This window comes from Rhinatrema bivittatum, chromosome 4, assembly GCF_901001135.1.
Source record: "Rhinatrema bivittatum chromosome 4, aRhiBiv1.1, whole genome shotgun sequence".
Classification (NCBI taxonomy): Eukaryota; Metazoa; Chordata; class Amphibia; order Gymnophiona; family Rhinatrematidae; genus Rhinatrema; species Rhinatrema bivittatum.
In genome coordinates, this window is record NC_042618.1 from 217402911 (window position 1) to 217430111 (window position 27201).

The 27201-nt window shown below is 43.2% G+C and overlaps 1 protein-coding gene across 2 annotated transcripts in view; it reads left to right on the top strand.

The window, feature by feature from the left end:
• The window catches only part of IGF1 (insulin like growth factor 1), a 231667-nt gene extending 206701 nt beyond the window's left edge, over positions 1-24966 (top strand). For both annotated transcript variants that reach the window (XM_029599689.1, XM_029599690.1), the window contains exon 4: positions 24487-24966. In XM_029599689.1, coding sequence (XP_029455549.1) covers positions 24487-24546 — 60 coding nt within the window. In that variant the 3' untranslated portion in view covers positions 24547-24966. The remainder of the gene's footprint in view (positions 1-24486) is intronic.
• Positions 24967-27201: the final 2235 nt, after the last annotated feature.

A 27201-nucleotide genomic window follows, 5' to 3' on the forward strand; every position in this document is an offset into this window, starting at 1 on the left:
CAGGAGGGGACTATGTGACCCATGGTTAATAGCTAAAATGGTACTCATACTACTCAAGCACCCTTGTAGACTTTTTAATTTATTGGGGGGGGGGGGGGGGGGGGGGGTTATCTGAGCATGCTCCAGTTTAGTTGAGTCAATCCTTTGATAGCACTGGAACAGCTTACATCTCCAGCATGAAGCTCTAAAGGACGCAGCTCCCTGTAGAGCATTCATGAGCTCCAGGGAGGAAATGCCAACTATTTTATTGGGATTCCTCTTGCTGAGTAATGGGGAAACCATCTTTATGCGAGTACCATGCGGTTGCACTAGTTCCACTGGAAGTGAAATCTCAGCATTATGAGCAGCCTTACCTGATGTGAAAAATCAAATTGCATTGGTTAACATAGATATCCTCTGCTGTATTAGTAGTTCTTGGATTGTATTGAATTTAACAACTACCTCTGAACTGGAGCCTACACTTTCTGTGTCATGTATGTGCAAGAAAATAAACAAGATGGTGGATTCAAAGTGAGTGAATCCTTTGGGTTTATTTTGGCATCACATGAGTGCATGGGGGATGGAGAGACCAGGGAGGAAGGTACACCTGAAGCCTACCCCCTTGGGGAAATCCTGCTGGGAGTGAGAATGAATGCAGTGGCAGGTTACACAACCATTGCATCAATTCCCATCCTTGCTCTCTGTCTCTTCTTCCTGCACCATGAGGAATACAGCGTGCCCTATCTCCCTCTGTTTTCATGCTGGGTCAGACACGCACAGCTACACCACCCTACAGGCATGCCCAAGTGTCACGATGCTAACGTTCATTAAGTGCAGATTTTCTACTATAAATCGCATACAAGAAACTATCTAGTCACTGTACCATATTTGTTAGCATTCTAGTAGCCTTTATCTTCCAAAGAAATGATTCGTGCACCAAACATTCCCTCACATTTTAAGTTGCACTACAGTTGAAGATGTTTTCCTAGACCAGTAGAACCTATACTAATGGAACAAAGTCAGCATGGCTTTACCCAAGGCAAGTCTTGCCTCACAAATCTGCTTCCTTTTTTGAAGGAGTTAATAAACATGTGGATAAAGGTGAACCGGTAGATGTAGTGTACTTGGATTTTCAGAAGGCGTTTGACAAAGTTCCTCATGAGAGGCTTCTAGGAAAAGTAAAAAGTCATGGGATAGGAGGCGATGTCCTTTCGTGGATTATAAACTGGTTAAAAGATAGGAAACAGAGAGTAGGATTAAATGGACAATTTTCTCAGTGGAAGGGAGTGGGCGCGTCCCGGGGCTTGAGCGCGCCACCGTGCCTATGCAAAATAGGCTCGGCGCGTGCAGGGGCAGGTTTTCGGGGTTACGCGCGTAACCCTTTGAAAATCTACCCCACTATTTTCTCATCTCTGCTCTTCTAGTTGTACCCTTTCAGGTGAATTTTCAGAGGAGTTTCGCATGTAAATATAACACTATCATAGCAGTTTTCAAAAGCCATTTACCCATGTTAAGTGCACTTGACACGGGTAAAAACCTATGGACAGTTCAAAGGCATATACTGTAGCAATATTCAAAAGCCCACTTACACAGGTAAAGTGCATTTACACGTGTAAAACCCAGTTTTAAGCATGTAAATGTTTTTGAAAATCAGGTCCTGTATTTCTTTTCTCAGTTTTTGCACCAATTTGTTTTCTTTTTCACTCTCTGTCCCCTTCCCCTTCTCTTCCATTCTAAACATTTTTATATCTTCAAACTCTACGGGGGGGGGGGGGGGGGCAACTGCGGTCCTCAAGAGCCACAAACAGGACAGGTTTTCAGGATATCCACAATGAATATGCATGAGGGAGATTTACATATTATTATTATTTATTTAACAGTTTTATATACCAACCTTCATAGTAAATAACCATATCGGATCAGTTTACAATTAACAAGAATAAAACTGGGGTAACTATTCAAGTAAACGAAAGATAAACAGTAGGTAGGAATGAGTCAAAGTTACAATCAACAGGGAAGAGAACTTGGAAGCTTGCAACAAGCTGGAAAGAAGATAAGGCAGGAAATAAATATGAAGTGATACCATAGGGCGTACAGGTTAAAGCTTAATGGTGCTTTAACCTGGGAGAGTCAGAGTCTCCCAGGTTAATGAAGCCAGTGCATGCAAATCTCCCTCCTATATATTCATTATGGATATCCTGAAAACCAGGCCTGTTTGTGGGTCTTGAGGACCAGAGTTGGCCATCCTTGCTCTAGATCTTTTCACATATCCTTCCATCCCTTCTCCCCTTCCTACTTCTTCCCTCCCACGTCAATTGTTTTCTCCTTTTTTTCTTTCCTCCCTGCTTCTTCTCTATTCCCTCTGTTATCTCTCTAATCCTTCCTCTGCTGTTCCCTTTTTGATTTCTTCTGTCCCACCATCAGTATTTTCTCTGCATTGTGCATCATCTGTCTCCCCACTTCTTGCCACTCACCCATCCAATAACTTATTCTTCCCTTTTCCTGAGTAATTCTGCAGCACAGTGATCTGCATTACCATGCCAGGACGTTATATGTTTATTTATTTATTATGATTTGTTAACCATCTTTCTGAAGAGCTTCACCTGTGTCGGTTTACAGCACATTAAATTGGACATAGGCAAATTGAGATGTTATAATAGCAATCTTATCAATACAGAGGGATAGCCGTGTCAGTCCGGTGTAGCAAAAAAGGCAGGCACCTTATAAACTAACCAATTTATTAAAGCATGAGCTTTCAAGGACAGAGTCCACTTCATCAGATGCAGATGAAGTAGACTTTGTGCTTGAAAGTTCATGCTTCAATAAATTGGTTAGTCTATATGGTGCCACTTGACTCCTGTCATATCTATCAATATAGTACCACAATCGCAAAGAATACCAATAGTGTCCAAATTTATATTTCATTCACCAAGAACCTCTAAAGTGAGTGTACATACTAGGCTTCATTGACCTTCATAATAGGCTTCATCGCATAGCATGGTTTCACTTTCACACTCCACCTTTTATTTAATCATTGGTCAATACTAATGTATTATTTTTGTTATATTTTTTGAATTTGCAAATCTCTCATGTAGATGCCACCTGTGATGTGCTCTTATAATTCGCAGTACCAAATCATATCAGTCGTATTACTTAGCTTAGTAAATGGAAGCTGTATTGTCCAAATAGCCCAGTAAATTCTGCCCGACATGGAACCGTGTTTCGGATGTCGAAACAATCCTTTTTCAAGGACTCATTTATTTCAGCCGCTCAATTAGTCAGCTTACAACATGATGGCGTTCATTTCCGGTATTTGCCAACGGTCCATCCCCAAATTATTATTTATTCAAGGTCTGTGGTTCTAGTATTGTCATATCAATACAGTATACACCATGTTAGCACAGTGTACCTTAGATCATCAACTTACACATTAATGAACAGGACAAAGGCAGCAATTTATAAACAAATGGAGGTAGAAGATATATATAAAAAGACATAAGAGTAAACCAAGGTAATTATGTTAGGCAATATGAGCATGCAGATGCTGGCTATTAGGCCATGTGACGATGAATTATATATACAATTTGTAGAAGACGTGTGATGAGTGATTGATATTACAGTTGTAAAGGGAGTATGCATTTAATCTTAATCAGGGAGTGAATCAAGCACCTCTGTGAAAGGCTTGATGAAAGAATCTGGCTTTCACCTCCTTCCTGGAGATAGTTCTGAGATAGGAGTAGCTCTTCTGGGAGTGAGTTCCAGAGGTGGTGTATTACCAAGTGGCGGATCATTTGCAAATGGATGATTAGGGATGCTGCTTGGGAAGACTTTAGAGGCAGCGCTCCCTCTACCAGCCTGCAAGTTTCCAAAAAGAGCAAGTCAGGAACAAAGGAAGAAGGGAGACCACATGAGATGGAAGCTGCTTGTAGTGCTGCTGGTATACCACTAGTTACTGAGTCCTAGCACAGAATAATAGTTATATAGTCTATGGAACTACTCACAGGAGAGAGGAAGGGAGAGGGGCAAAGAGAGAATAGAATGGGACTTAAGAACAGATGATAGGAGAAGAGGTGAATAAAAGTGATTGTCCTTAAGAAGTCTCAAGCTGCTTTTGGATCATACTCTTGGTCCTCTTCCCATCGTTGGAGGTTTTGATGGGCAATAAATTTCACTGCATATTTTAGATTATTTCAATCATCATTTCTTGGCCTAAGAACCCATTTAACATTTGGCCAGAGGAAGATGGGATTTAATAATTAGACTCTAAGGGCTAACAAATATCTAAACTTCACTAAAAAATCAGCATGCAGTGTTTTTGTGTGGGTAGAAGAGGGAGGCAGTTGGGGAAGTTGAAAAGTTTACTTTTCTTTGATGGAGCTTAACTGTTTCTGTGGTTCTCACTACAGTTTGACAGTCACAAGCCATTGCCTACATTATTCTGCATTGTGAAAACAGATTCTGGCTTTATCACAGTATGAGAAACAATGCATTCTTAAGCTTCAAAACTCTGATAGAAATAGGAAGATGTGTCTAGGAGAAATTGGACATGTAGTTCAGGACATTTATGTATGTGGGGAGACCCCCCAAATTGAATTTTGTTGGTTTCTAGGAGCACACAATGTTCTGGGTGGAAGAGATACTGCAATTATCATACTGGATTTGTTTGGGAAATGTTTTGTATGTTTCTATTGTAGTGTTAGCAAATAGTCACTGGATGGCAATTTTAGAGCAGTGAGCATTAGGGATGTGAATCGTGTCCTCGATCGTCTTAACGATCGATTTCGGCTGGGAGGGGGAGGGAATCGTATTGTTGCCGTTTGGGGGGGTAAAATATCGTGAAAAATCGTGAAAAATCGTGAAAAATCTAAAAATCTAAAAATCGCAAAACCGGCACATTAAAACCCCCTAAAACCCACCCCCGACCCTTTAAATTAAATCCCCCACCCTCCCGAACCCCCCCCAAATGAGTTAAATAACCTGCGGGTCCAGCGGCGGTCCGGAACGGCAGCGGTCCGGAACGGGCTCCTGCTCCTGAATCTTGTTGTCTTCAGCCGGCGCCATTTTCCAAAATGGCGCCGAAAAATGGCGGCGGCCATAGACGAACACGATTGGACGGCAGGAGGTCCTTCCGGACCCCCGCTGGACTTTTGGCAAGTCTCGTGGGGGTCAGGAGGCCCCCCACAAGCTGGCCAAAAGTTCCTGGAGGTCCAGCGGGGGTCAGGGAGCGATTTCCCGCCGCGAATCGTTTTCGTACGGAAAATGGCGCCGGCAGGAGATCGACTGCAGGAGGTCGTTCAGCGAGGGTTCCGGCGCCTCGCTGAAATGGCGCCATTTTTCGGCGCCATTTTGGAAAATGGCGCCGGCTGAAGACAACAAGATTCAGGAGCAGGAGCCCGTTCCGGACCGCTGCCGTTCCGGACCGCCGCTGGACCCGCAGGTTATTTAACTCATTTGGGGGGGGGTTCGGGAGGGTGGGGGATTTAATTTAAAGGGCCGGGGGTGGGTTTTAGGGGGTTTTAGTGTGCCGGCTCACGATTCTAACGATTTATAACGATAAATCGTTAGAATCTCTATTGTATTGTGTTCCATAACGGTTTAAGACGATATTAAAATTATCGGACGATAATTTTAATCGTCCTAAAACGATTCACATCCCTAGTGAGCATTTTAGTTCAATGTGACAATGTGGTTTGGGATAAGGGGTGTGTGAGTTCTCTAACAAATGTGTGTTCCTCTGATTGGGTGACAAAGATTTAGTGGGAGGTATAAAACCAGAAAGCTTTTGGTGGGATTTTCCCTTTTTCATTCCTGCCCTTCTCAGGGTGGGGTTGGTCAGAGGGACCTCCAGGGATATAGATGCCTGACATAGTTAGCCTGCAGACTGGTGAGCCCGGGGACCCTCCCAGAGGGGCAGGGCTCTGTAGAGGCTCTTCCTCTCAAGGTCTGAGGCCATGGATTGGAGCAGTTTCTTCCTCCTCCCAAGGAACTGACCAGAACCGGGGCGAAGTGGCAGCTGTTCCACCCATTGGGCCAGGAGAGGAGGAGTCTGGGGTGATTCTGAAATGAAGGGAGCCCCAAGAGGCCCATGGCATGGGGATGCCAGGGAAGCCTACATTCTATGGTACTGGAGAAGTGACTTCGATTGGAAAGTCAGAGACCAAGAACAGAAATTGCACTGTCCCCTTTGGATGTGAATTTTGATAGGAGATGTCTAGTGACGTTCAAATGAGTGAACCCATTTCCTTTATAAGACAGCTGGAATGCAGGGAGCATAGAAGAGGAATCTGAGAGTTTAGTCTAACCCTTGGTGTATGGGGTGGGCTTGCTGAAGAGGAAATGAGTACTTGGGGAACGTAATCATTATGTTCTGGAGAATTAATACATGGGAGGTCTCAAAGATTTTCCTGTGAAGGCCGAGAGGCAGTCCCATTAAGCTTCATGAGAACTAGACATTGAGGGGGTGGGGGGGATGAAGGTGCTATTTTGACTGTTGATTCCCATGAATTCTGATGTATTCAGTGTTGACACTTTTTAACCTATGCAAATTGGTCCATGTCCCACAAAGGAACCTTCGTTCAGCTAACAAGGCACTACTAACAATTCCTTCAGTAAAATCGGCAAAACTAACCCAAGTAAGAGAAAGGGCCTTATCTCTGGCTGGGCCCAATCTATGGAACACATTGTGCCCACTGAACTCAGATTACAGAGTGATATCAAATCCTTTAAGAAAACCTTAAAGACATGGCTCTATAAGCAAGCCTTTCCAAAAGAAACGATGGCGTAGAGAGGGAGAGAGAGAACAAAATACAGAAAAGCGCAGCTAAGAATAAACGGCATTGCAATATTAAAAATACTTGACAATACAGTTATGAAGTAGACCAATATTAAAAGTAACTCAGTAACACACCTGGACTAAACCATCACTACCCAAACATTGTTTTTATTAATGATATTGTAACCGTACTTAATTGGCACTTATTAGAATGTACGATAAACTACCTATATATACCTTTTTTGTGCCTATTTGTAAACCGTTGCGATGGTACATGACTTAGCGACGGTATAGAAAAGTTATTAAATAAAAATAAATAAATGATTGCGGGCTGAAAAACCCAGAAATAGTTGAAGTTTGAAAGGAGTGTCTGCAACACATTATTTTAGCCAGCACTGGCAGGCAGCATGGGGCCAGAGTTCATAGGGGAAGATGAAGTGTATCCTCCCTTTCCAGTCAGAGAAAAGAGTGCGGATTACTACCACCTAGAGATGTAGTTCGGGAGTGCTCAAAAATGAAATAAATGTTTCCAAAATTTCGGAAAAATTCATATTTCCTGTTAGTGCGCGCTCATGGGAAAGTGCACGCTTACTCCCATGAGCGTGCACTAACTTTAAAATGTTAGTGCGCACTAGCACAAAAATTGGGAACCACGAAAAAAAAAATCCCAAACCGCAGAAAAATGAAATTACCCACAGAGGACCCAAACCAAACCACGAACCGGAAAAAAAAACCCGATACACATCAGTACCACCTGATTTGTCTCATATACAGGTCCACTTCACCATCTTAACCTAACTTGAGAGCCTACTAAATAAATTTGGTAAAGATGACTCTTACTCAACACCCCAAAACAAGGTTAAATATAATTTAGTCGAATGGAGAGATTGTCAGCCCAAGCATGAGTGTGTGAAAACCTCAGACATCTGAGCTCCCAAGCAAGGAACAAAAAAGCTAGATAGGAAGGAAGGGCTTGTACTCTCTCTATACACTCCTGTTGGGCTGTCAGCTTTTTTTGGTTGAAGTAGGAAGAGGCCCTGTTGGTTGAAGGGAGTTGACTGGTAGATCATGGGCTTAACCAACCTAGAGTTATAAAGGACCTGGCAAGTCATGGGTATAGCAGTGCTATAATCCCCAAGAAGGATAGAGTATTGGAATTTTGATATCCTGGGGAGGGCTGCATCCAGCAGCTGCTGGAGATAGAATTTGATGCCTTAGAAGGGGTGGAGCCAGGGGTTGCTTGGAGGTCAAGTTTGATTCCCCCAAGAGGGTGTAGGCCCAGGTATAGAGAAAAGAGGAGGCAGATCTTTGGTCTACCATCCCAGGAGGGGTATGTGCCCAATAGTGGAGCAGAGGCATTTCTAAGGAGACTACCAGCAAGAGTCAGCTTGGACACAACAGATCCCTCTATTATGACTTTCAGCATTCATCCAGTTGCATCCTACACATGGGTGAGACTTGGGACATAGGAGGAAAGGGAAAAAGAGGAGGGGGAGAGGATCAGTGTAACAGAACAAATGGAGCACAGGAAGGTTTTTCTTTGAATAGTTATGCGTTATGGGGATTATTACCCCTCATTACCTGAATGTACCATTACTATCTCCTAGGAATTTACAGTTATAAAAATGTAATACAACTTGTAAATACTGCCAGCCCTGTTTAAACTCCAATTTTGATTTCAGGTTCCCTGGGGAGAAGGAAGAGAAATTACCCTGCTAATACCTTTTTTTCCCCAGGTGGAGGCATTAAGTACCCAAAGATTAATGGAGCCTACCCCAGCAGGGGGGCATGGAGGGCTTCTGCTAGGCTAGTCCTGGACCCAGGAATGTCCTCGCCATGTGTTTAGGGAAAGAGGGCATTGCCCCTATTTAATAAGGATACTCATTTTTCATTTTGTTTGGGTTTTCATTTGGGGGTTTTATTACATTCCAATTTTGTTTTTTTTACTTTACATTTTGTTTTTGTTTTTGTTTTGCTTTTTTAATTATTGCATTCAAACCTCTTCTATTTAGTTCACCTCCAGAGCCCCTCCCATATCTAATTTCAAAGCTTTGTAATAATCCAAACAGCTCCCAATCCGAGCAGCTAAAAATACTTTCAACTGTGCCTAGAAAATACATTAGTCATCCCAGATTATTGACATTTTAAGAAAGCAGAGTAAAAGCACTTAATTCCAGAATGAAATAATGGCAACTCAGAAACCTCTGAGCAAGCAGGAAATAAAAAAAGGAGCTTTGTGTGTTCTTTTGTGTGAATGTGCTGTACATGTAAAAGGCTTCAGAGATGAAAAGTGGCTTCTTAACAGGTTAAGCCATTTGAAAAAAAAACTTTGTCTTCTTTCATGGGAAAATCTCAAATGAAGACTAAGCCAGACTGAGAAGATTGAAATGTGCCCCCTGCCAATGTAAAATGCAGCTGGAGTAATTTGATGACAGGTTATTGCACTGTGGCACTAGTAGCACAGTATCATTACAGGAAGGTGTAAGTCAGTCTGATTCCATGCTCAGATTGCAGCAGGGAAGCTGCCGTTTCCGAATGATCCATGTAAGAAAAGTTCAGTGGCTTCCAGCAAATTCATTACTTTAACATTTGTGTTCTTTCTTGGAGTAGATGTGAACAGCATTCAGCTCTCATGGATTGAGTACTTTTATTAAAATCCATATGTAAGTGTCATCCCCACTTCAGGTTATTAGGCCGGGTGTGGAGCGGGGATCACCATAGGGAAAAATTCTTATAATAATAGTCTTATGTAACATGGAGGACCGCAGTCTCTTTTCAGGTTGGGGGAAATAAAATGCAGTTTCACAGCCATCTTTTCTAACACTTGGTAATCACTTTACACCCCAAACAATCTTTCACCACCTAATTGGTGGTAGTTGAATGCACAGTCCCTGTACTTCCTCTAGATGTGCTCTAGACCTCTCCCTCCTCACTACAGATGGTAGAAAATAAACTCAAAGAATTTAGTTCAACACATCTTTACTCTGTGAATATGATACGCTTAGAAAAAGCAGAAATTTATTTCACATATAAATATAGGCAATCAAATACTAAACCAACAGGGTTAAAAAAAACTCTTAGTAAACCCAAAAGTCTTTGTGGCAAAGTAGCTAAAAATGTAGAGGTCCATACTGAGCCACTGTGCCGCTCGGTAAGTTAGCCGGATAACTTATCTGAGTTATCTGGTGTTGTGACTTCGACGTCGGTTGTGGACCCTTGGCCTGAGTTGGGATTGATGCCACCTGGGAGGAAGACCAACCACAGGTTCCCAACATCAGGAGGCGAGGCTGGCAGATGACAGGGGCCGGCTGGTTGAGGCTTCACCACTACCAGCCCCTTTCCCCTCACGGTAGAGCCCTTGGGTTCCGGGGGCCGCCTGGACTTAGGTGGGCCCCTGTGATAAAGCTCCGACGAGTGATGATCCAAGTCCTGGGCAGGCAGCGAGCAAGAGGCGAGAGGTCCGGTCCAAAGGTCCAAGGCAGTCGGTGAGCAAGAGGCGAGAGGTCCGGTCCAAAGGTCCAAGGCAGTCGGTGAGCAAGAAGCGTAAGGTCCAATCCGGAGTCCAGGGCAGGCGGCGAGCAGGAAGCATGAGGTCCAATCCGAAGTTAAAGCCAGGGGAATCCGTCCAAAGGAGCAGGAGGAGGAACAAGGCTGGAAGGCAGGAATGGAAGCTTAGAAGACAGGAACCAGCACAAGGAAGACAGGAAAAGGCATTGGGATGACAGGAAGAGGAATGCTGGAACAAGCAAAGCACCGCAAGGACACCAGGAGCAAACTTGTTGCCAAGTTGCCAGAGGGATGTCAGCTGAGGGTTTTTATAGGGCAGAGCCCTGACGTTCAAGGGAAGGGCCGGCAGCGACTTTAAATCTTCGCCTAAGGTGCGCACGCGCACCTAAGGCGAGGATCAGCTGGGGGTGGCGCCGGCGGCATACTGCACGCCGGAGGCCCTGCGTCAGCGTCTGCAGCAACGGAGGCCCTCCGGCCTCGGGGAACGGCGCCGGAGGAGGGACCGGCCTGGGCAGTGAGTACAACAGTACCCCCCCTCCTAGACCCCCTTCCAGGGGGTTTTGGCTTCTTGGGATGAGAAGCGTGGAATTGTTCAAGTAGACTCTTATCTAGGATCTTTATTCATAGGATAACTAACACACAGGCTTCAGTGGAGAAACCGCACAACTCACAGTTTCCCTGTCTTAGGAGACTTGAACTCTGGAAACTCTTTGTTCAAATGATTATCCAGGGGCAGGCAGCTCAACCCTGTCTTCCTTGCAGGCGAAACATGCCCTTCAAACTATTGTTGAACATTGGCTCCCACTTCACACTGGTATCTCTCTTGCAGACAAAAGAAATCCACAGGTGGTGTGATTTCACTAGCTTATTTCAGGCTCTTAGGTTGCATGAACCTGGGTCCTTTCTCTAACTCCCCAACTGCTTACACAGCAGCTGTAAACATCTCCTCCTCTGTCTCTCTGCAGCTCTCTCTCTGTCTCCTTCAAGGGGCTTGAATACAGTCACACTTTTCTGCTCATTCTTGAATGGATGAGAGTCCTTGCAAGGTTATCTTATCTGTTCCTGGGATTGGCTAAAGATCCACACAGATTGCAGTATGCTGATTGGATCTCAACCAGGAGACATCCAACTGGGGATTAACCTTAGATGTTCTGGGTAAAGTCATAGTTTACTGCTTCCAGCCTTTGGATCCAAAAAAAGTTGAAGAGGGACTCAGCACACTATAGCCACTCACAAATCTGAGTGAGGCCTATATAAAGGTGTTACAAAAGTGTCCTTTGCTATGTGCTGTCATGCGTCCCGGCCGTGCTAGGCCCACGCCCAGGCCTACTCACCCCAGGAGCTCAACTACCAGCTCTGGTTCACCTTCGCTCGCGGTGGTGGGCAGCCGCTTCTGTCCTCGAGCGCCTGCAGCCACCTCTTCTGCTTCTGACTCCTGCACGGTTCCTCCTGGTGCCCGCCAGGCCTCCCCGCATGGGCCACGGAGTGATACCGCTGCCCTGCTTCCTCTGGGCTCTGGCTTAGGCCCGTGCGCATGCAACTTGTGCTCTTTTAAAGGGGCCGCGGTGGGAAAGTAGCCCGTGGCCCCAGATGATGACATCACTGGGCCGCTGTATAAAAGGCAAGGCCCAGCCACTTGTTCACTGCCTTGGCAACAGGTCTCCACGATTGCTCGTGTACTCGTTCCTGTCATTGTTCCTGGTTCCTGTTCCTGTGTGTTCCCTTGTCTGCTCCTAGTATCCTCAGACTGATTCTCTGGTATTGACCGCTGCATCGCCTGGACTACGCTTGGACTGATTTTCTGGAATTGACCCCTGCTTTGCCTGGACTACGCTTGGACTGATTCTCTGGTATTGACCCCTGCATCACCTGGACTACACTTGGACTGATTCTCTGGTATTGACCCCTGCTTCGCCTGGACTACGCTTGGACTGATTCTCTGGTATTGACCCCTGCTTCGTCTGGACTACGCTTGGACTGATTCTCTGGAATTGACCCCTGCTTTGCCTGGACTACGCTTGGACTGATTCTCTGGTATTGACCCCTGCTTCGCCTGGACTACGCTTGGACTGATTCTCTGGTATTGACCCCCTGCATCGCCTGGACTACGTTTGGACTGATTCTCTGGTATTGACCCCTGCTTTGCCTGGACTACGCTTGGACTGATTCTCTGGTATTGACCCCTGCATCACCTGGACTACACTTGGACTGATTCTCTGGTATTGACCCCCTGCATCGCCTGGACTACGCTTGGACTGATTCTCTGGTATTGACCCCTGCATCACCTGGACTACGTTTGGACTGATTCTCTGGTATTGACCTTTGCTTCATCTGGACTATGTCTCATCTTTGTCCTGGCTCTGACCTCAGCTCTGCTCCTGGTACTGTGCCTTCCTGCTGCCTGCCCTGACTCCAGCTTGCCTTGGACTCTCCTTGTCTCCTATGGACTTGGCCTCTCAGGCTTCGACCTATCTTTGCCTGGACGTCCCCTGTTCTCCTTTATTCCTGTTGGCACCTGGGTCTTTGGAACCCTGCCTTGTCCGGACTGTCCTCGGTCCTCCAATACCTCTGCTGGTCTCTGGCGCACCCTTGTCTACATCAACTGGGAGTCGTCTCACAGAGGTCCACCTAACTCCAGCCAGCCCCAGCACCCGAGGGCTCAACCTAAGGGGAACTTGGGCTGGTATTGGCGAAGATCCAGTCTGCCTCCGTCTCCTAGCCTGCTTTGCCACCTGACGGTGGGGACCCTTGGCCCTCACCTCGGGCCAAGGGGCCACCATCAGCGCAACATGTGCATCAGAGTCTTCACAGAAGCTTGAAGTATTATTAGGTCAGAAATATCAAGAGTGTATTCCCTAGTGATGTCTACTGAGGTGTGAGTTTCACAAAACTCTTGAGCCCACGTCAGCTCATGTTCTTTCCTCCAGTCTTTTGACCTAGAAGAATGGTTGAAGCTCAAGGAAGGAGCACTTGGTCCTCCAAGCTTTCGAAACAGCTTGGGTCTAGGAGGACTTACATGCAAAAGAGAATCAAATGATAGAGTTGGTGAAAGAGAATTTTATTTATCTAGTTGTTATTTATTAGGAATACTTATAAACCTCATTATTGCAAGAGTTTATTGTAAGCAGTGAAGTTAGTCCCATACTCCTTGTTTTCATTCAAGAAGTGCCTTAAGTGTCTAAGTAGTGGAGTCTTTTTTCTTTTGGGGGTCAGATGGAGGTTTGTCTTCAAGGAGAAAGTCTATAGAGTTGCTGCTGAAAGAATTATCAACAGAGAGTCATGTGAAGTTTCTCAGGACCTATTTCCATTTCCCAACTGAAGGATTAGATCTGTGCCACCAGTACAAACCAGGAAGGGAAAAAAAATCCAAATGGGATCCATCTCCAAAGAGTACACATTCTAGTGCATAGTTCAGTAGAAGAAGCCCCTAGTGTGTGCAGATTGTGCATTGACTATGATATTTAGATTGCTTTACCTTTGTTTCCTTGTATGGATTTCACCAGAACCCAAAGTACAAAATGCCAAATAAATTACTTGCATCCAATTACCCAGTAAAAGGGTTTATTTTTAAACAACCCCAGTTTTCAAATATTGGGACTTTGCCAGAAGACATCACAAGCCAAAGGGCCTTGAAAGGCTTTTCTCGTTCTCCTGTCAGGAAAGAACCCAAGGAAGCATGGGGTGTTTGTTTGCCCACCAATCCAGAATGTGCTCTAAAATTGTTCTAGAATGCGCAAAAGACTGAAAATCAGCAAACCCAGGCATGCTAAAGGTAATGAAGTAATAATGGTAGACGGTGAGGGAACTTCCTGCCAGTCAAACAGGATGAAAGCATAGAACGTGTTTTCAGCTTCTGAGGAAATGTCCAATTCTAATTACTGTTATATAGCTAAATGCTCATTCTATTTTTTTTCCTATAGTGGTGCTAAAATTTGAGAACCAGAAGAGGGGAAAATATTTAATTTGCAAATTCACATTGTAAGCATTGTCTGTCACTTACTGTGACAGACAATGAATGAAAAAGAAAGGGTAAGCATGGACCATTCTAATTTAATCTTCAGTAGTTCTCAGCTCAACCAAGAGAAGGACTTCCTAGCTGGAGAAGTAAAAGCAAAGATGGATTGCATTATCACAGGATCAGAGAAACCATTTCGGCAGACACAGAAGTACAAGTACAGTGACTCCCTTAATCCTCAGTGTTTGGGAAAAAAAAGTATAAAAATTGTGTCTCTTGCGCAGTTGTTGGCTGCACACATTCCCACCCCCATTTTTTGTATATTGAGTAGCCAATACAATCAACAAGGTGGATAAACAAGTTTATCCACCTTGTTGATTGTAACTTTGCTCCTTTTGTTAAATGATTGTTTATTGTTAAAGTTCTTACCCCGTTCTATGTAAACCAATTTGATATGGTTATTACCATGAAGGTCGGTATAGAAAAGTGGTAAATAAATAATAAATAAATAAATAAATAAATAAATTCTGTTCCTTTATAAAGCTATTCCTTTTATTTTCAATTTGAAACAACAGAAATTATATCCAGAATGTAAAATATTAGAAAACCAACATAAACTGTCATGAAGTGGGAAGGAAAAGCACTAACATTATTGGTATTGTGGGTTATTTTTCTACCCCCAAGAACATATCTGTCTGTGATGAGGTAAATGTTCCCCAATAAAAGCCTATTGTTTGTGCCAAACTACTGAGAGCTATGACACTTCAATTCTGGAGTGGGACATACAAGCACATCTCCCAAGCTTATGCACCATCTGTTTCCCTAGTGCTAAAGAAACAGTGTCCACTATGTGATGATCAAGTAGAAGTCGAGGTTTATAATCCAGAATAGCTACAGCTGATCTGATGCTCTGCTTGAGTTTAGTTCAGTCTAACATCCATCACCTTAACTCAGAATCGATCAGGTCTTTTCCAAGACATACCAAAATCTCTCTGCCTTTTTCGGATGTGTCCTTTGTCATGTGACTGCAAATTAACCAAAGGCAAATTTGGGTTGGATGTTAACTGTGGAATGATTTCAGGTTCTCTCTGTATGAAAAGCGGAAGGAGTTATATATGCATTCTTGAATCAGGTGTTTAGTTAAAATTCATGGGACATTTTTGTTATCCCAAAACTTATACTGACAGAATAAAAAAAAAACCACCCAATCGCAAAAGCAATACATTTCTGGGGCTGTTTTATGCAGGTGGTGTTCTTTTGTTTAGATAAAGAAATCTGTAAACGGTAAGGCATCCATCTTCAAAAGATTTGTCAGGATAACTTTATCCAAATGACTAACCTGCTCACCGAGTGAATATGCACTCCTAAGTAACTGGACTGTAGGGACATTGTTTACCATTGTACAGGTGGCAAAGTCCTAAAAAGACAAGGTTGTAGAACCACTTCAATGCACATTCTGTCAAAATAAAAGAGCACCTGTTGTAGGATTTTGGCCCAGATGTTTGCTTGAGAATTTACAAAAAAAAAAGCCTGGATGGGAAGAGTACCTAAAGGGGGCATGTCCAAGACGGTGGCTGACGAATGGGTCGCTCTCTGAACTGGCCCACGCATCTTGTTCTGATGGTAACGCGCAAGAGAAGCCTGGGATTTACCCTGCAGTCTCGATGCTGGAACATTTGTGGGCCCAATGAATGTGCACACCCGCAGGAGTGGAGTCATTGGAGGTCCTTGTAAGCTCCATCCAGGGGCAGGTTGGCCCTATCAGGGGAATCAGGCATTCTCCAGTGGGCTGGTCAAAATGGTCGCATGCTGCTAAGAAGTAGCATGATCTCGCTTGAGTCCCCATGGGCTGGTGAATGGCCCAGAAGCGCCACTGTTGGAAACCAGCCAGTGGGGCCCAAAGTGGGAAAGAGAGGCTGCAAGTCACTGCCGGAGCCTAGGCCAGCGGCAGCCAAAGAAGAAAGAGAGGCTGTGAGCCGCCATTGGAGCCCAGGCCAACGGTGGCCAAAAAAGAAAATGAGAGGCTGCGAGCTGCCATCGGAGCCCAGGCCAGCAGCAACCAAAAATAAACTGAAAAAGGCCAGAGGTGGCTGAAAAAAATGAGGCTGTGTGTGTATGTGAGAAAGAACCTGCTTTTGTGTGAGAGTGAGAAAGAACCTGCTTGTGTGTGTGAGAGAGTGAGAAGGAACCTGCTTGTGTGTGTGAGAGAGAGTGAGAAGGAACCTTCTTATGTGTGTGTATATATGTATGTGAGAAGGAACCTTCTTGTGTGCGTATCTGAGTGAGAGAGAAGGAACCTGTGTGTATGTGAAAGAGAGAAAAAGGAACTTGCTTGTGTGTGAGAGCAAGAAGGAACCTGTATCTGTGAGAGAGAGAAAGAGCCTGCTTGTGTGTGTGTGAGTGTGTGTGAAAGAGAAAGAAGGAGCCTGCTTTTGTGTGTGTGTGAGAGATAAGGAATCTTGTTTATGTATGTGTGTAAGGAAGGCGCAAGTTTGTACATCTACTATCTGCTGCTAATCCACGACAATCTTAGGATGACTGGAAATCAAATATTCCTGGGTATGGAGAGCATGAGATATGTTTTTATCCTTACTAATTTTAATAATTGAGTGTTATTTGATGTGTATCCCAAATACCAAAAAAAATTTCAAAACATTCAATTTTTTTTAAAATGTGAGTTTTTATTTATTGGATATTCTATTCATCAGTTGTTTTTAAATATTTGTTCTTTTTCATAGTATGGTTTTACTATTATGTTTTATATTTCTTGGTTTTATTGTTTGATGTTTTATGAGAACATAAGAACATAAGAACACTGAGGAACACTGAGGAACAGTAATGTTTCCTTTTTTTGTATACGGTCTCTACCTTGTTGCTGTTTCCAGTTCAATTTGTCTGCACATTTCAGTTTATACTTTATGATCTCTTTTTATTCTGTATTTGGCGAGGATCTGTCTGTGTTCTGCCTATCTCAGATAGAAGTATTCTGTTATGGTGTTGCTGTGTAGGGATCTATAGATGCTTGTCTTGTTCTGTTTTCTTAATTGGAAGTGTATTGATGTTTTAGGGTTTGCAGTATTGCTTTTTCATAAGTAGGATTGTTACTATTTGAGGGCTGGCAATCAGTGCTGTTTTTATATGGGAAGTTTACTATATTGTAATTATAATTTAGTTTACTAATGGTTTTCTAAGGGCCAAGTCCAAGCTCACTGTGCGTTAAAATAGGCCTAATACCATATGAATTCCAAGTGCCTTTTTTATTTTGTTTTATTTTTTGCAGGGTTTTTTGGTTGGCACCACAGCAATGCATGCAAATATAGTATACATGTTGTGATATTTTACTTCAGAAAACTGTACTTTGTCCGTTTTACATGTAAAGTTTTATTACAAATGCTTAATTAATTGTGTGCATGTGTATGTATGGTGGGGCTGGGGGTTGCAACGCTGTAAGCTTTGCCTAGGCTGTCTAATACTCTGGCACCCATCCTGGCTGCCCTGGCTCCACATTGTAGGAAAGCAGAATTTGATTTGGAACTATTTTGTCATGCACCAGACTTGGCTGCAGCAGTGATACTATACTACCTCTCTAAGTGTTTAAACTTTGATTATTTAGCATACTATTTAGTTTGCTATGTTAATTATATTATAAATTAATGTATTTACTTCTTTCTTCTTTGGAAATGCAAATAATTTTAAATGATTAATTGCTAACTACTGTAAACCGATTTGATATGCTTGCATGAAAAGTCGGTATATAAAAATTATTAAATAAATAAATAGTGTTGAATCTGAATCTGAATCTGACCTTCGTCCACGTCTGACCTTCGTCCATGTTTGTTCTTCGTCCTTGTCTACTCTGCCTCATGCCCGGCCTGCTGCCTCTGCTGCTCCCTGCAGCGAGTCCGAAAGGGCTGGGAATGGTCGGAGGACCATTCAGAGACCACCATTGCGTTGGTGGTCTCACGGAGGCGTGCAGGCCCGGTAGAGGTCCCCGGGTTCCAGTCTTGGATCGTCTCATCGCAAGGGCACACATTTCCTCCCACACTGGAGAGCGCCCCCTGGTGCTCTGGTCATCACAGCGCAATATTAACTAAACAAAGTTTGGCTGGCCTTCTTTCAATTTCCTGGAATTGTCTAAAGTCTTGGAGAATGAGGAAATGGAAACTAGTGAATGTACTGCTTTAATTGTGAAGTTTGTCTCAGAACCAGATAAAGAATGGGTTTTGAAATTATTCTTTCAATGCTTTGCTTCTTAACTCCAAAGGCCATGCCTTCCCAGATGTAGCTGAAGCTACCCAGTGGAAACATAAGCAATTTCTACTTATGCATCCCCAATTATTACAATTTGGGGCTACTTTCTGCTTAACTTATCTATGTAAATGTCTTATTAACTATCAAGAGTCCAAATACATTTTTTCTGATCATCCACAACTCGCTGTCTTTTTGAGTGCTAAGACAGGGTCAGCTGGGGACCCTATCTAAACATTAATATGAAGAGTAATCTCTCGCACTTAAGTAATTTGACGACACTTCCTAGTTTCCTCAAACTTTGATTATTCTTTTTCTCTTTTTTTCCTGATGGCATGTTCTTTCCTTATGGTTAAATGACTTTTTAATATTGAATATGTTTTCCTTTCATTTGTATTTCCTTTGTTTTCACAAAACCAAGTTTATTCTTGATTTGTTAGTTTTAAAGTGATAAATGAATAAAATAGTTTAAAAGCCCTGGTAATCATTTCACAGTTGCATGGATGTTACATGGTTGCTACCCCTAATTGAGCTGGATGTTCACTTGGATGCAGATACGGCGCTGCTCTCTACATTGGTGATGGGGTGGAGGGAAATTTGTGGTGGGGTAGAGGGGAATTAGGGCTGGAGGGTATTGGAAGCCAATAGTAACAGGTGGGAGAGAGAAAAAGGGAAATAAAAAAAATGGATAAAGTGCGTAGCTTGCTGGGCAGACTGGATGGGCCGTTTGGTCTTCTTCTGCCGTCATTTCTATGTATGTTTCTATGTTACATCAGGGACACATTAAAGTAGTCCTGTGTTAATATCTGTATTGCTGGATGTGATTAAATATTCTCTTGATCTCTGCCTGTGATGGCATTTTTTATGGGTACAATAACATTTGGTTTTATTTCTCCTAGTCCGCTTTACTTCCTGAGCTAAATCTTTCAGGTCAATGTGCTAAACTGCAATAAAATGGGCTGATGATAATGGCCCATGTTAATCACCTGCAAATGTTTTTGGAGTTAAATAGCAAGCATTGAATTGCAGGCAATAATGTGGTCATTATCACAGAGAAGTTTAACTATATATCACTTGAGGTGCAGTTAAATTACTCATGCTAATGCCTGTGCCTTGTTATTTCAGCTTTTTAAGGCATGTTATTTAGCTATGCAAATGTAGTTAATGAGCTAATTTGCAGCAGGTAACTCATTACCTCGTTTTGCATAGATTTTGCAATGAGGTTCACAATAGCTAAATAAAGCATGCAAATTTTAGCGAAAGGATTAACGTGTGTTATTTACCAATGTAGCATGTGTTAACATGTTTGTAAATATTACTAGACTTTAGTATGTCAGTCTGTTAGGAAGCATTGCGGTATGGTTGCAGAAGCCTGCAATTATCTTGTTTTGTTGCTAAGAAATAGGGGTGCACATGCTCCCTTTTTTGTTTTGTTTAGGTTTCGGTTTGTTTATTGTTTATTTTTTTTAAAAGCGCATACTATTTACAAAAAGTGCGTGCTAAAATTATTTAGTGCACACTATTTGCAGATAACATGCTATTTCAAAAAACAAAATGAAACTAACAAAAATTTGTGGATATTTTTGTTTCATTTCTGAAGCATAAGTGTTATGGAGTCTCAGTTTAGTGGACTCTTAGGCCGACCTGCAGGAGACTGGGAAAAGTGGTCAATGTCTCTAGTATGTGGCAGGCCGGGAGGAAGATGTTCAGGCAGGACGTAGAGGTGCTCTTCACCCTGGAAGCTGGTGCTCCCCCGGGAGGAGCCCGTAGGAGCCCAACCACTGGGGCTTAGGCAGCTTCACCCTTGGAAGCCGAAGCCCCCCCGGGAGGAGCCCGGCCACTGGAACTTAGGGGGGTTGTTGATCAGGACTGAGAACTGGAACCAGACTAGAATAGTAGATAAGTTCTGTAATAGGGCTCAGGTTCTGGAACCAGGCAGGAACTGTAGCAAGACTCAAGTACTGGAACCAGGCAGGAACTGTAGCAAGACTCGGGTACTGGAACCAGGCAGGAACTGCAGCAAGACTCGGGGACTGGAACCAGGCAGGAACTGTAGCAAGACTCGGGTACTGGAACCAGGCAGGAACTGCAGCAAGACTCGGGGACTGGAACCAGGCAGGAACTGTAGCAAGACTCGAGTACTGGAACCAGGCAGGAACTGTAGCAAGACTCGGGGATTGGAACCAGGCAGGAACTGTAGCAAGCTAGCAGGAACCAAGCAGGTGCTGTAGCAGGCAGGCAGGAACCAAGCAGGTGCTGTAGCAGGCAAGCAGGAACCAAGCAGGTACTGTAGCAGGCAAGCAGGAACGGAGGGAGTAGCAAGGCAACTCACTCCGGGGCATGGCGCAACAGGGAACCAGGAGGTAAGCCCGTTGTAAGGCAAAGACTGAGTGTCCACGGCCGGCTTATCAAGGCCGCAGCGTCTGACGTCAGGAACTGGGCGGAGTCACCACTGGCGGGAAATGGCCTAGAAAAGCATCCAAGTGGCGCGCGCCTAGAAGCAGGGCATCCATGGGAAGCTTCCCGGCGGTGCGGCCCCCGCGGGGACGCCACCAAACAGGGCGCAAACCAGGCCTCCAGAAGCGGGAGTAGGTCCAGAAGCATGGAGGTAAGGGTCTGGTCGCGGTGCTCGCAACCAGAACCGCAACAATAAGAATTATCATTGATATTTCTTAAGTCATTTCAAACGACTTCCTATTCCTAGTGGCGATGTTATAAGCAGTGTGATCTGGGACTGGATGTAATGATAGGAACGCAGTGACGTCACAGCAGCGTACTCTGGGATTGGATGCACAGCTATCCTTGCACCAAGGTTTAAAACTGACCGGTAGTGTTCAGCGTTTACTAAATGGAAAAGTCAAACTACTAAATGGAAAATTTACTAAATGGAAAAGTCAAACAAACTGCTAAAGATGGATTCTACAAACTCCAGGTACTTAAAAGAATCAAACCGCTCCTTCACGTGCGAGACTTCAGAACGGTCCTTCAAGCAGTGATCTTTTCTAAGATAGACTATTGCAATTCTATCTTACTAGGTCTCCCTTCCGCTTCCATCAAACCCCTTCAGATGCTCCAGAACACAGCTGCGAGAATTCTGACCAACACCAGGAGAAGAGATCACATTTCCCCTACTCTCAAGAACCTGCACTGGTTGCCTATACACTTTAGAATCATCCACAAATCCATCACTATTATCCACAAGGCTGTACATCATCAAGCAACGCTCGATTTACAAATACCACTCAGACAACACACATCCACTAGACCCATCAGAGAAGCCTACAGAGGATCACTCCGCGTTCCCCAAACCAAAACCACTCACTACCTAACTTTCAGAGACCGAGCCTTTTCCACAGCCGGTCCTTCATTATGGAATTCTATCCCTCCGGATCTGAGGCAAGAACCATGCCTACCGACTTTTAGAAAAAGGCTTAAGACTTGGCTATTTAAGCAAGCCTTCCCAGATCCGATCTAAATGATAGCAATTTTATAAGAGATAGCAAACTATACAAGAGACTTCACATTATAATGTAAATAATGTAAATAATGTAATCCTTACTGTTCGGCTCTCTTATTCTAATTTCTCTTCCCAGTTTAAGACCCTTGTTGTAATGTAACTTTTGATCTCCTTGCACTTGTTTATGTTTCGTTTCTTGTTCTCACCCCTTGTTGCATGTAAACCGGCATGATGTGGTTTCTAATCATGAATGCCGGTATAGAAAAACGCTAAATAAATAAATAAATAAATAAATAAATTTGACTCGAATTGAAGATGGTGAACCGATTCATATGGAATTAAGATCTGAATGATTACTATACACCCCCCCTGAAGAAAGGTCCGATCGTGGACCTGAACGCAGCTGCGTTTGGCTATGGGCTTCTCCGCCAGCTGCTGGGGTGGGCCTAGTGAGTTTGCTTACTAAGCAGCACCAACCTCACCGCAGCCAGAACGATGCATTTCCTTGACAGCATCACAGTCCCCAGATGTCACCCTCTCTATCTTTTCCCCATCCCCACCAGTCATTCTCTCTCTCTTCCCTCTTCCATAGAAGTTTTTCTTTCTCTTCTCCATTTCTCCAGCAGTCTCTCTCTCTCTCTTCATCTCCCCCCCCCCCCAGTCTCCAGCAGTCTTTCTCTCTTTTCCCCTCACCTGTTTCTGGCAGTCTTTCTTTCTTTCTTCCCCCACCAGCCTCAGAAGTCTCTCTCCCTCTTCCTCATACCCAGCAGTTTAGCTCTCTTCCACTAACTCCAGCAATCACTCTTCCTCTTTTGCCCTATACCCTGCAGTCACTCTCTTTCTCTTTCTTTACCGCCCCAACTCCTGTAGTCACTCTCTCTTTTTCTCCCTATCCCCACCCACTGTCTCTCTCTTCCTCTCCATCTCAAGCCGTCATTCTTTCTCTCGCTTAGCAGGCTCCCTGCCTCCTCCCAGAGGACCCACTTCCAGGTACTTTATTTACATTGGCAGGTGAGGCAGTCTCCTCACCTGGGGCAGATATTTTACCAACGCTCCTCCTAACTCATACTCCCAACGCATCACCATGGGTCGTAGTCTCCTTCTCAAGTCCAGGCCTGCTGCCTTTTCAAGACTACATGCACAGAAGAGTACAAAAGGCCAAAGACACTGCCTCCTTGTCTTTGCGCCATGCAGGCAATGCTGAAGAGAATAAAAGGCAGCTGCATTAGCAGAAGCAGGGTGCATCATTGCTGCACAGTTAGGCTGTTACACTATTTCCTTCTCCTGCTACAGGCAGGCCAATGATTCCCCTTACTTCTTTGTGGGCTGATGCTGACCATTGCTCTTGCCTGCCTTCAGGGCCGCCCACACAGGACAAAAGCAAGGAGGCAACGTCTTCAGCTTGGGTGTACTTTTTTTTTTTTTTCCCTTTGCAGCCCTGCTACATCTTCATTGAGGTGGTACGTTTCATGTGTTCACTTTTATATACCGGGATTCGTGTTGACTTCATATCGGTTTACATGTCAAACCAAACAGGAGTAAAGCAGATCAATTAGTAAAACCATCTTAAACAATTCAAGCATTAAATAAATAAAATCAAAGGTCAATTACTAAAATTCAATTCTAACATCAAATACTCTAAAACTCTAAACTATACAAATAAAACTGCCCTTAAAAATTAAAATAAAACTGCCCTATCACCTGAGGTTTGGGAACTACGAATTGCAACCCCTGTTCTACTCTATCTGAAGTGTCCACTATGTTGCAGATATTAATATTATCTGCAAAAACACATACCTTTCCTACTTAAACTTCTGAAAAGATGAATTAAAGTATTTGTTCAGTATTTCTGCTTTTTCTTTGGCACTCTCCACCTCTGTCTTTCAATCCTCCCTCTGTACTTCCTCCTTTCACTGACATATCTAAAACAAAGTTTTGTTACCTTGTTTTACTGCAAAGTATTTGGATATTGGCTTTCATGTGCACGTACATATTCCCTAATGCATTTGTCTGTTGCTGCAACATACGTTTAATTCTAAAATTGAATTTTGATATCGAATAAGGATGACTTGACATTGCACTTCCCGGTTATAGTGGGTATAGTGGCATCTTTATCTGTTTAGAGGTAGATAATCCAGCTTTCCCATGGTCTGGCAAAACTGGAGGATAGTTTTTACCTGCCGAGTGTGCCGCAGTAATCAAAGCAAAACTATGCAGGACCTAGTTCTGGTTTGATTATTACTCCCTTAAAATGTGTACCAACTTTTTTTGTGTGGGTACTTTTGCTAGGTAAAACTGTGCATGTAGTTGCCTCTCCTGACAGTCTACCCCAGGATGCAGGTAAAGGCCCACACACTGCAGACGTACGCACACACTCTTATCCACACAGAGAATAGGCAATAATTTTTTTTTTAAAAATCCATTTCCACGGGTAAACGTGTTTTACCTGCGGAAATAGTTTTCATTATTGCCCTATTAAAGAAGTGGGCTTGAGCCTCAAAAATGTACTTGATGTCTAAAATAATAGTTTGAAAATGCATTGTTTTCTTTTTTTTTGTCTTCTTACAGGAAGTACATTTGAAAAATACAAGTAGAGGCAACACAGGAAACAGAAACTATCGGATATAAGAAATGCCATCTCTAAGAATCTGCAGGATACTTTACTGTAAATAAAAAGTATTCGTCGAACAATGGAAACCTAAAAGAAATATATAGTTTAACTAAGCTTAATGATCTCTCAATGAATGGGCATTCTCCCAATGAACAATGCAAGTAATAATCTAATTTGTATTAAGCCTTTCCAACATGTTTTCAACTGGTTCACTGCTAAAGGCTTCTAGAGTGGGTATCTTTCTATCTGATTTTTTCAACTGTCTTAAATGTCCTGCACAAATGTTTAAAAACCTGTACCCATCAAAACCCCCCAAAATGAATGGGCTTTTGATGGTTCCAATTGCACTAAATCTGCCGAGGAAACCTGGGTGCTGGAACTTTCTAGCAGCCTTAACTGTTGTTTATTTGCACTTCTATTAAAAAAAAAAAAAAAAAGGCAAAAGGCTGTTTTTATCTTACAGTGTCTAAAAACATTATTTGTCTACTCTATTATACCTGCACAGTTTTACATTTTCAATAGGAGCAGCATGACAGTGTTGAAGCCTTTATCGGCTCCAAGTTTGACAATTTTTAGCATTAGTCAGATGCTCCTTTTCCTTCCATCTTGCTGTGCTGAAAATATTTCCAAGGCAAGTGAGACTTTAGTTAAGGCACATGTAGGCAGTGCCAGTGGAAGGGTGTCCAGCCACCCTAGGCAGTGATGTCGTCGTGTGATATCTCTCTCTCTCTCTGCCAAATCATAAACGACAAACGACCCCGGCTCCTCAAAGAAATACATACCCAAAAATGGAAAACGTTCCCCAGTTCCGTGCCTCACTTGCGCCACTTCTCATCTCCTCCATCCTTTCAAAACTGCTGCCCTCACCATCTGCTCTGCTGCCCCGCCCACTTCTGGCGCCCCAGGCCACTGCCTACCCCACCTAATGCTTCTGCCAGCCCTGCATGTAGGCTATTGAACCCTTCCCCCCCCCCCCCCCCCATCCCACTGATTCCTTCAGGAAACAAAATTGTCTTGCAACTGTATAAATGTAATTTCTTCATATACAGCAATATCCTAAATTTTATTATATCAATACACACATATTAAATAGTACGTAAATCTCTGTTTTATAGTGCAATGGTGCTATTTTGTAGTTTGTAATATGAAAGTGTCTGGCCAAAAGAGTAACAGGTAAAAGCAAATGGGGTGGGGGAAAGACATGAAAACTTCACTCAACCAAAGATGATACATTAAAAAGTAGTTTGGAAATTTGAAATTTACTTCTGACCTGAAGATTATCTTTGACATCTATTTGCTATGTCTGTAATGAAATTGGAGGTATTGGCACCTCCATTCTGGAGAATCAGAGATCGACATTCAAAGGCTTTGCATAGCTATCTTTTGGAGTTAGCCGGACAAAAGCCAAGATTTGAATATTCCCAACCCCCACTTCTTCCTCCATTTAGTGAATAAATGTTGTGCACACCACTGGGGGTGTACCTGGGGCGGGGCTAAACTTCGCGAGCGCGTGCAAATATTGAGCATGCTCCAGCTAACGTTACTCATATAAGTCTGGTCTGAAAAATGCCTGGCCTAAAGTTATTCAAGCAAACTTATGCATGTAACTTTATCCAAGTATATTTAGCAGCAGCAGACTTATCTGGCTAAGTCCTGCTGAATATCCGGATAAAGTCACAGACATAGCTTTACTCGTTTAACTTGACCATTCGCCAGCTCTCTGAATGTCGACCTCTCAGTGTCTAATGATTATTGTTACAATTCAAAATGTGGAAACTACTTGGCTGAAAACTAATCGTGATTACATCTATGCACTGTCTTCTGCTCGGTGGCTTTTAAAAGCAATATTTCAACACAGAATCCATGACAGTCAACTGCATTAAAATGTTTTGTACAATATCATATCCTAATTTAGTATTACTTTCCTTTGCATAGATAAGGGTGTGCCAGGAACTCTTTGGACCAAATTTATTAAGGGCTTGCTGTCATTCCATGTCTGTGGGAAAAAAACTTTCATAAATCAGGCCATTAGTTCCCTCCACGAAATGCTCGAGCTCGCTACTGAAGACTACTGGCACCTTGCTCCATAATTATCTCTCGGGGAGAGCTCAGCAGGGTATTAAAGGGAAGCCTGGGACAAGGCATTTGTATTAATCCTTTCAAAAAATCAGATGCATAACACTGTCATTTACAACAGAACTGCAGATCCTCATTGCAACACAGCAGTGTTGGAATGTTGCATCAAGCTAGATGGATTTTGTGGTCACCACAAGACAGAGAGTTGATTTCTGCATTTATTTTTGGAAATATAGAATTCCATTGTTTGCTGTCAGAAAATGCTCTGAGTGAATTCATAGAAATCAAATCAATATGCTAGGATTATTAAAGAGGGTCATGTGAACCAAGGAAGGGCAATACTCTGCTGCACACTTTCATCACTTTCTTTTGCCAGTGGAGCTTTATTTATTTATTTTTTTTTTTAATATATGTTTATTGTTGTGAAGTAACAAAGTACAAACACTGTATCGAACATATTCAACCAAATGTAACAAGACCAGGAGTAGGCTTTGTACAAAATATAATATACAAGGTATAGCATATAACGGTCTCTCCTATAAAGCCTTCATAGGTAAAGTCCAACAGTAATGATAGCAACATAACCTTGAATATGA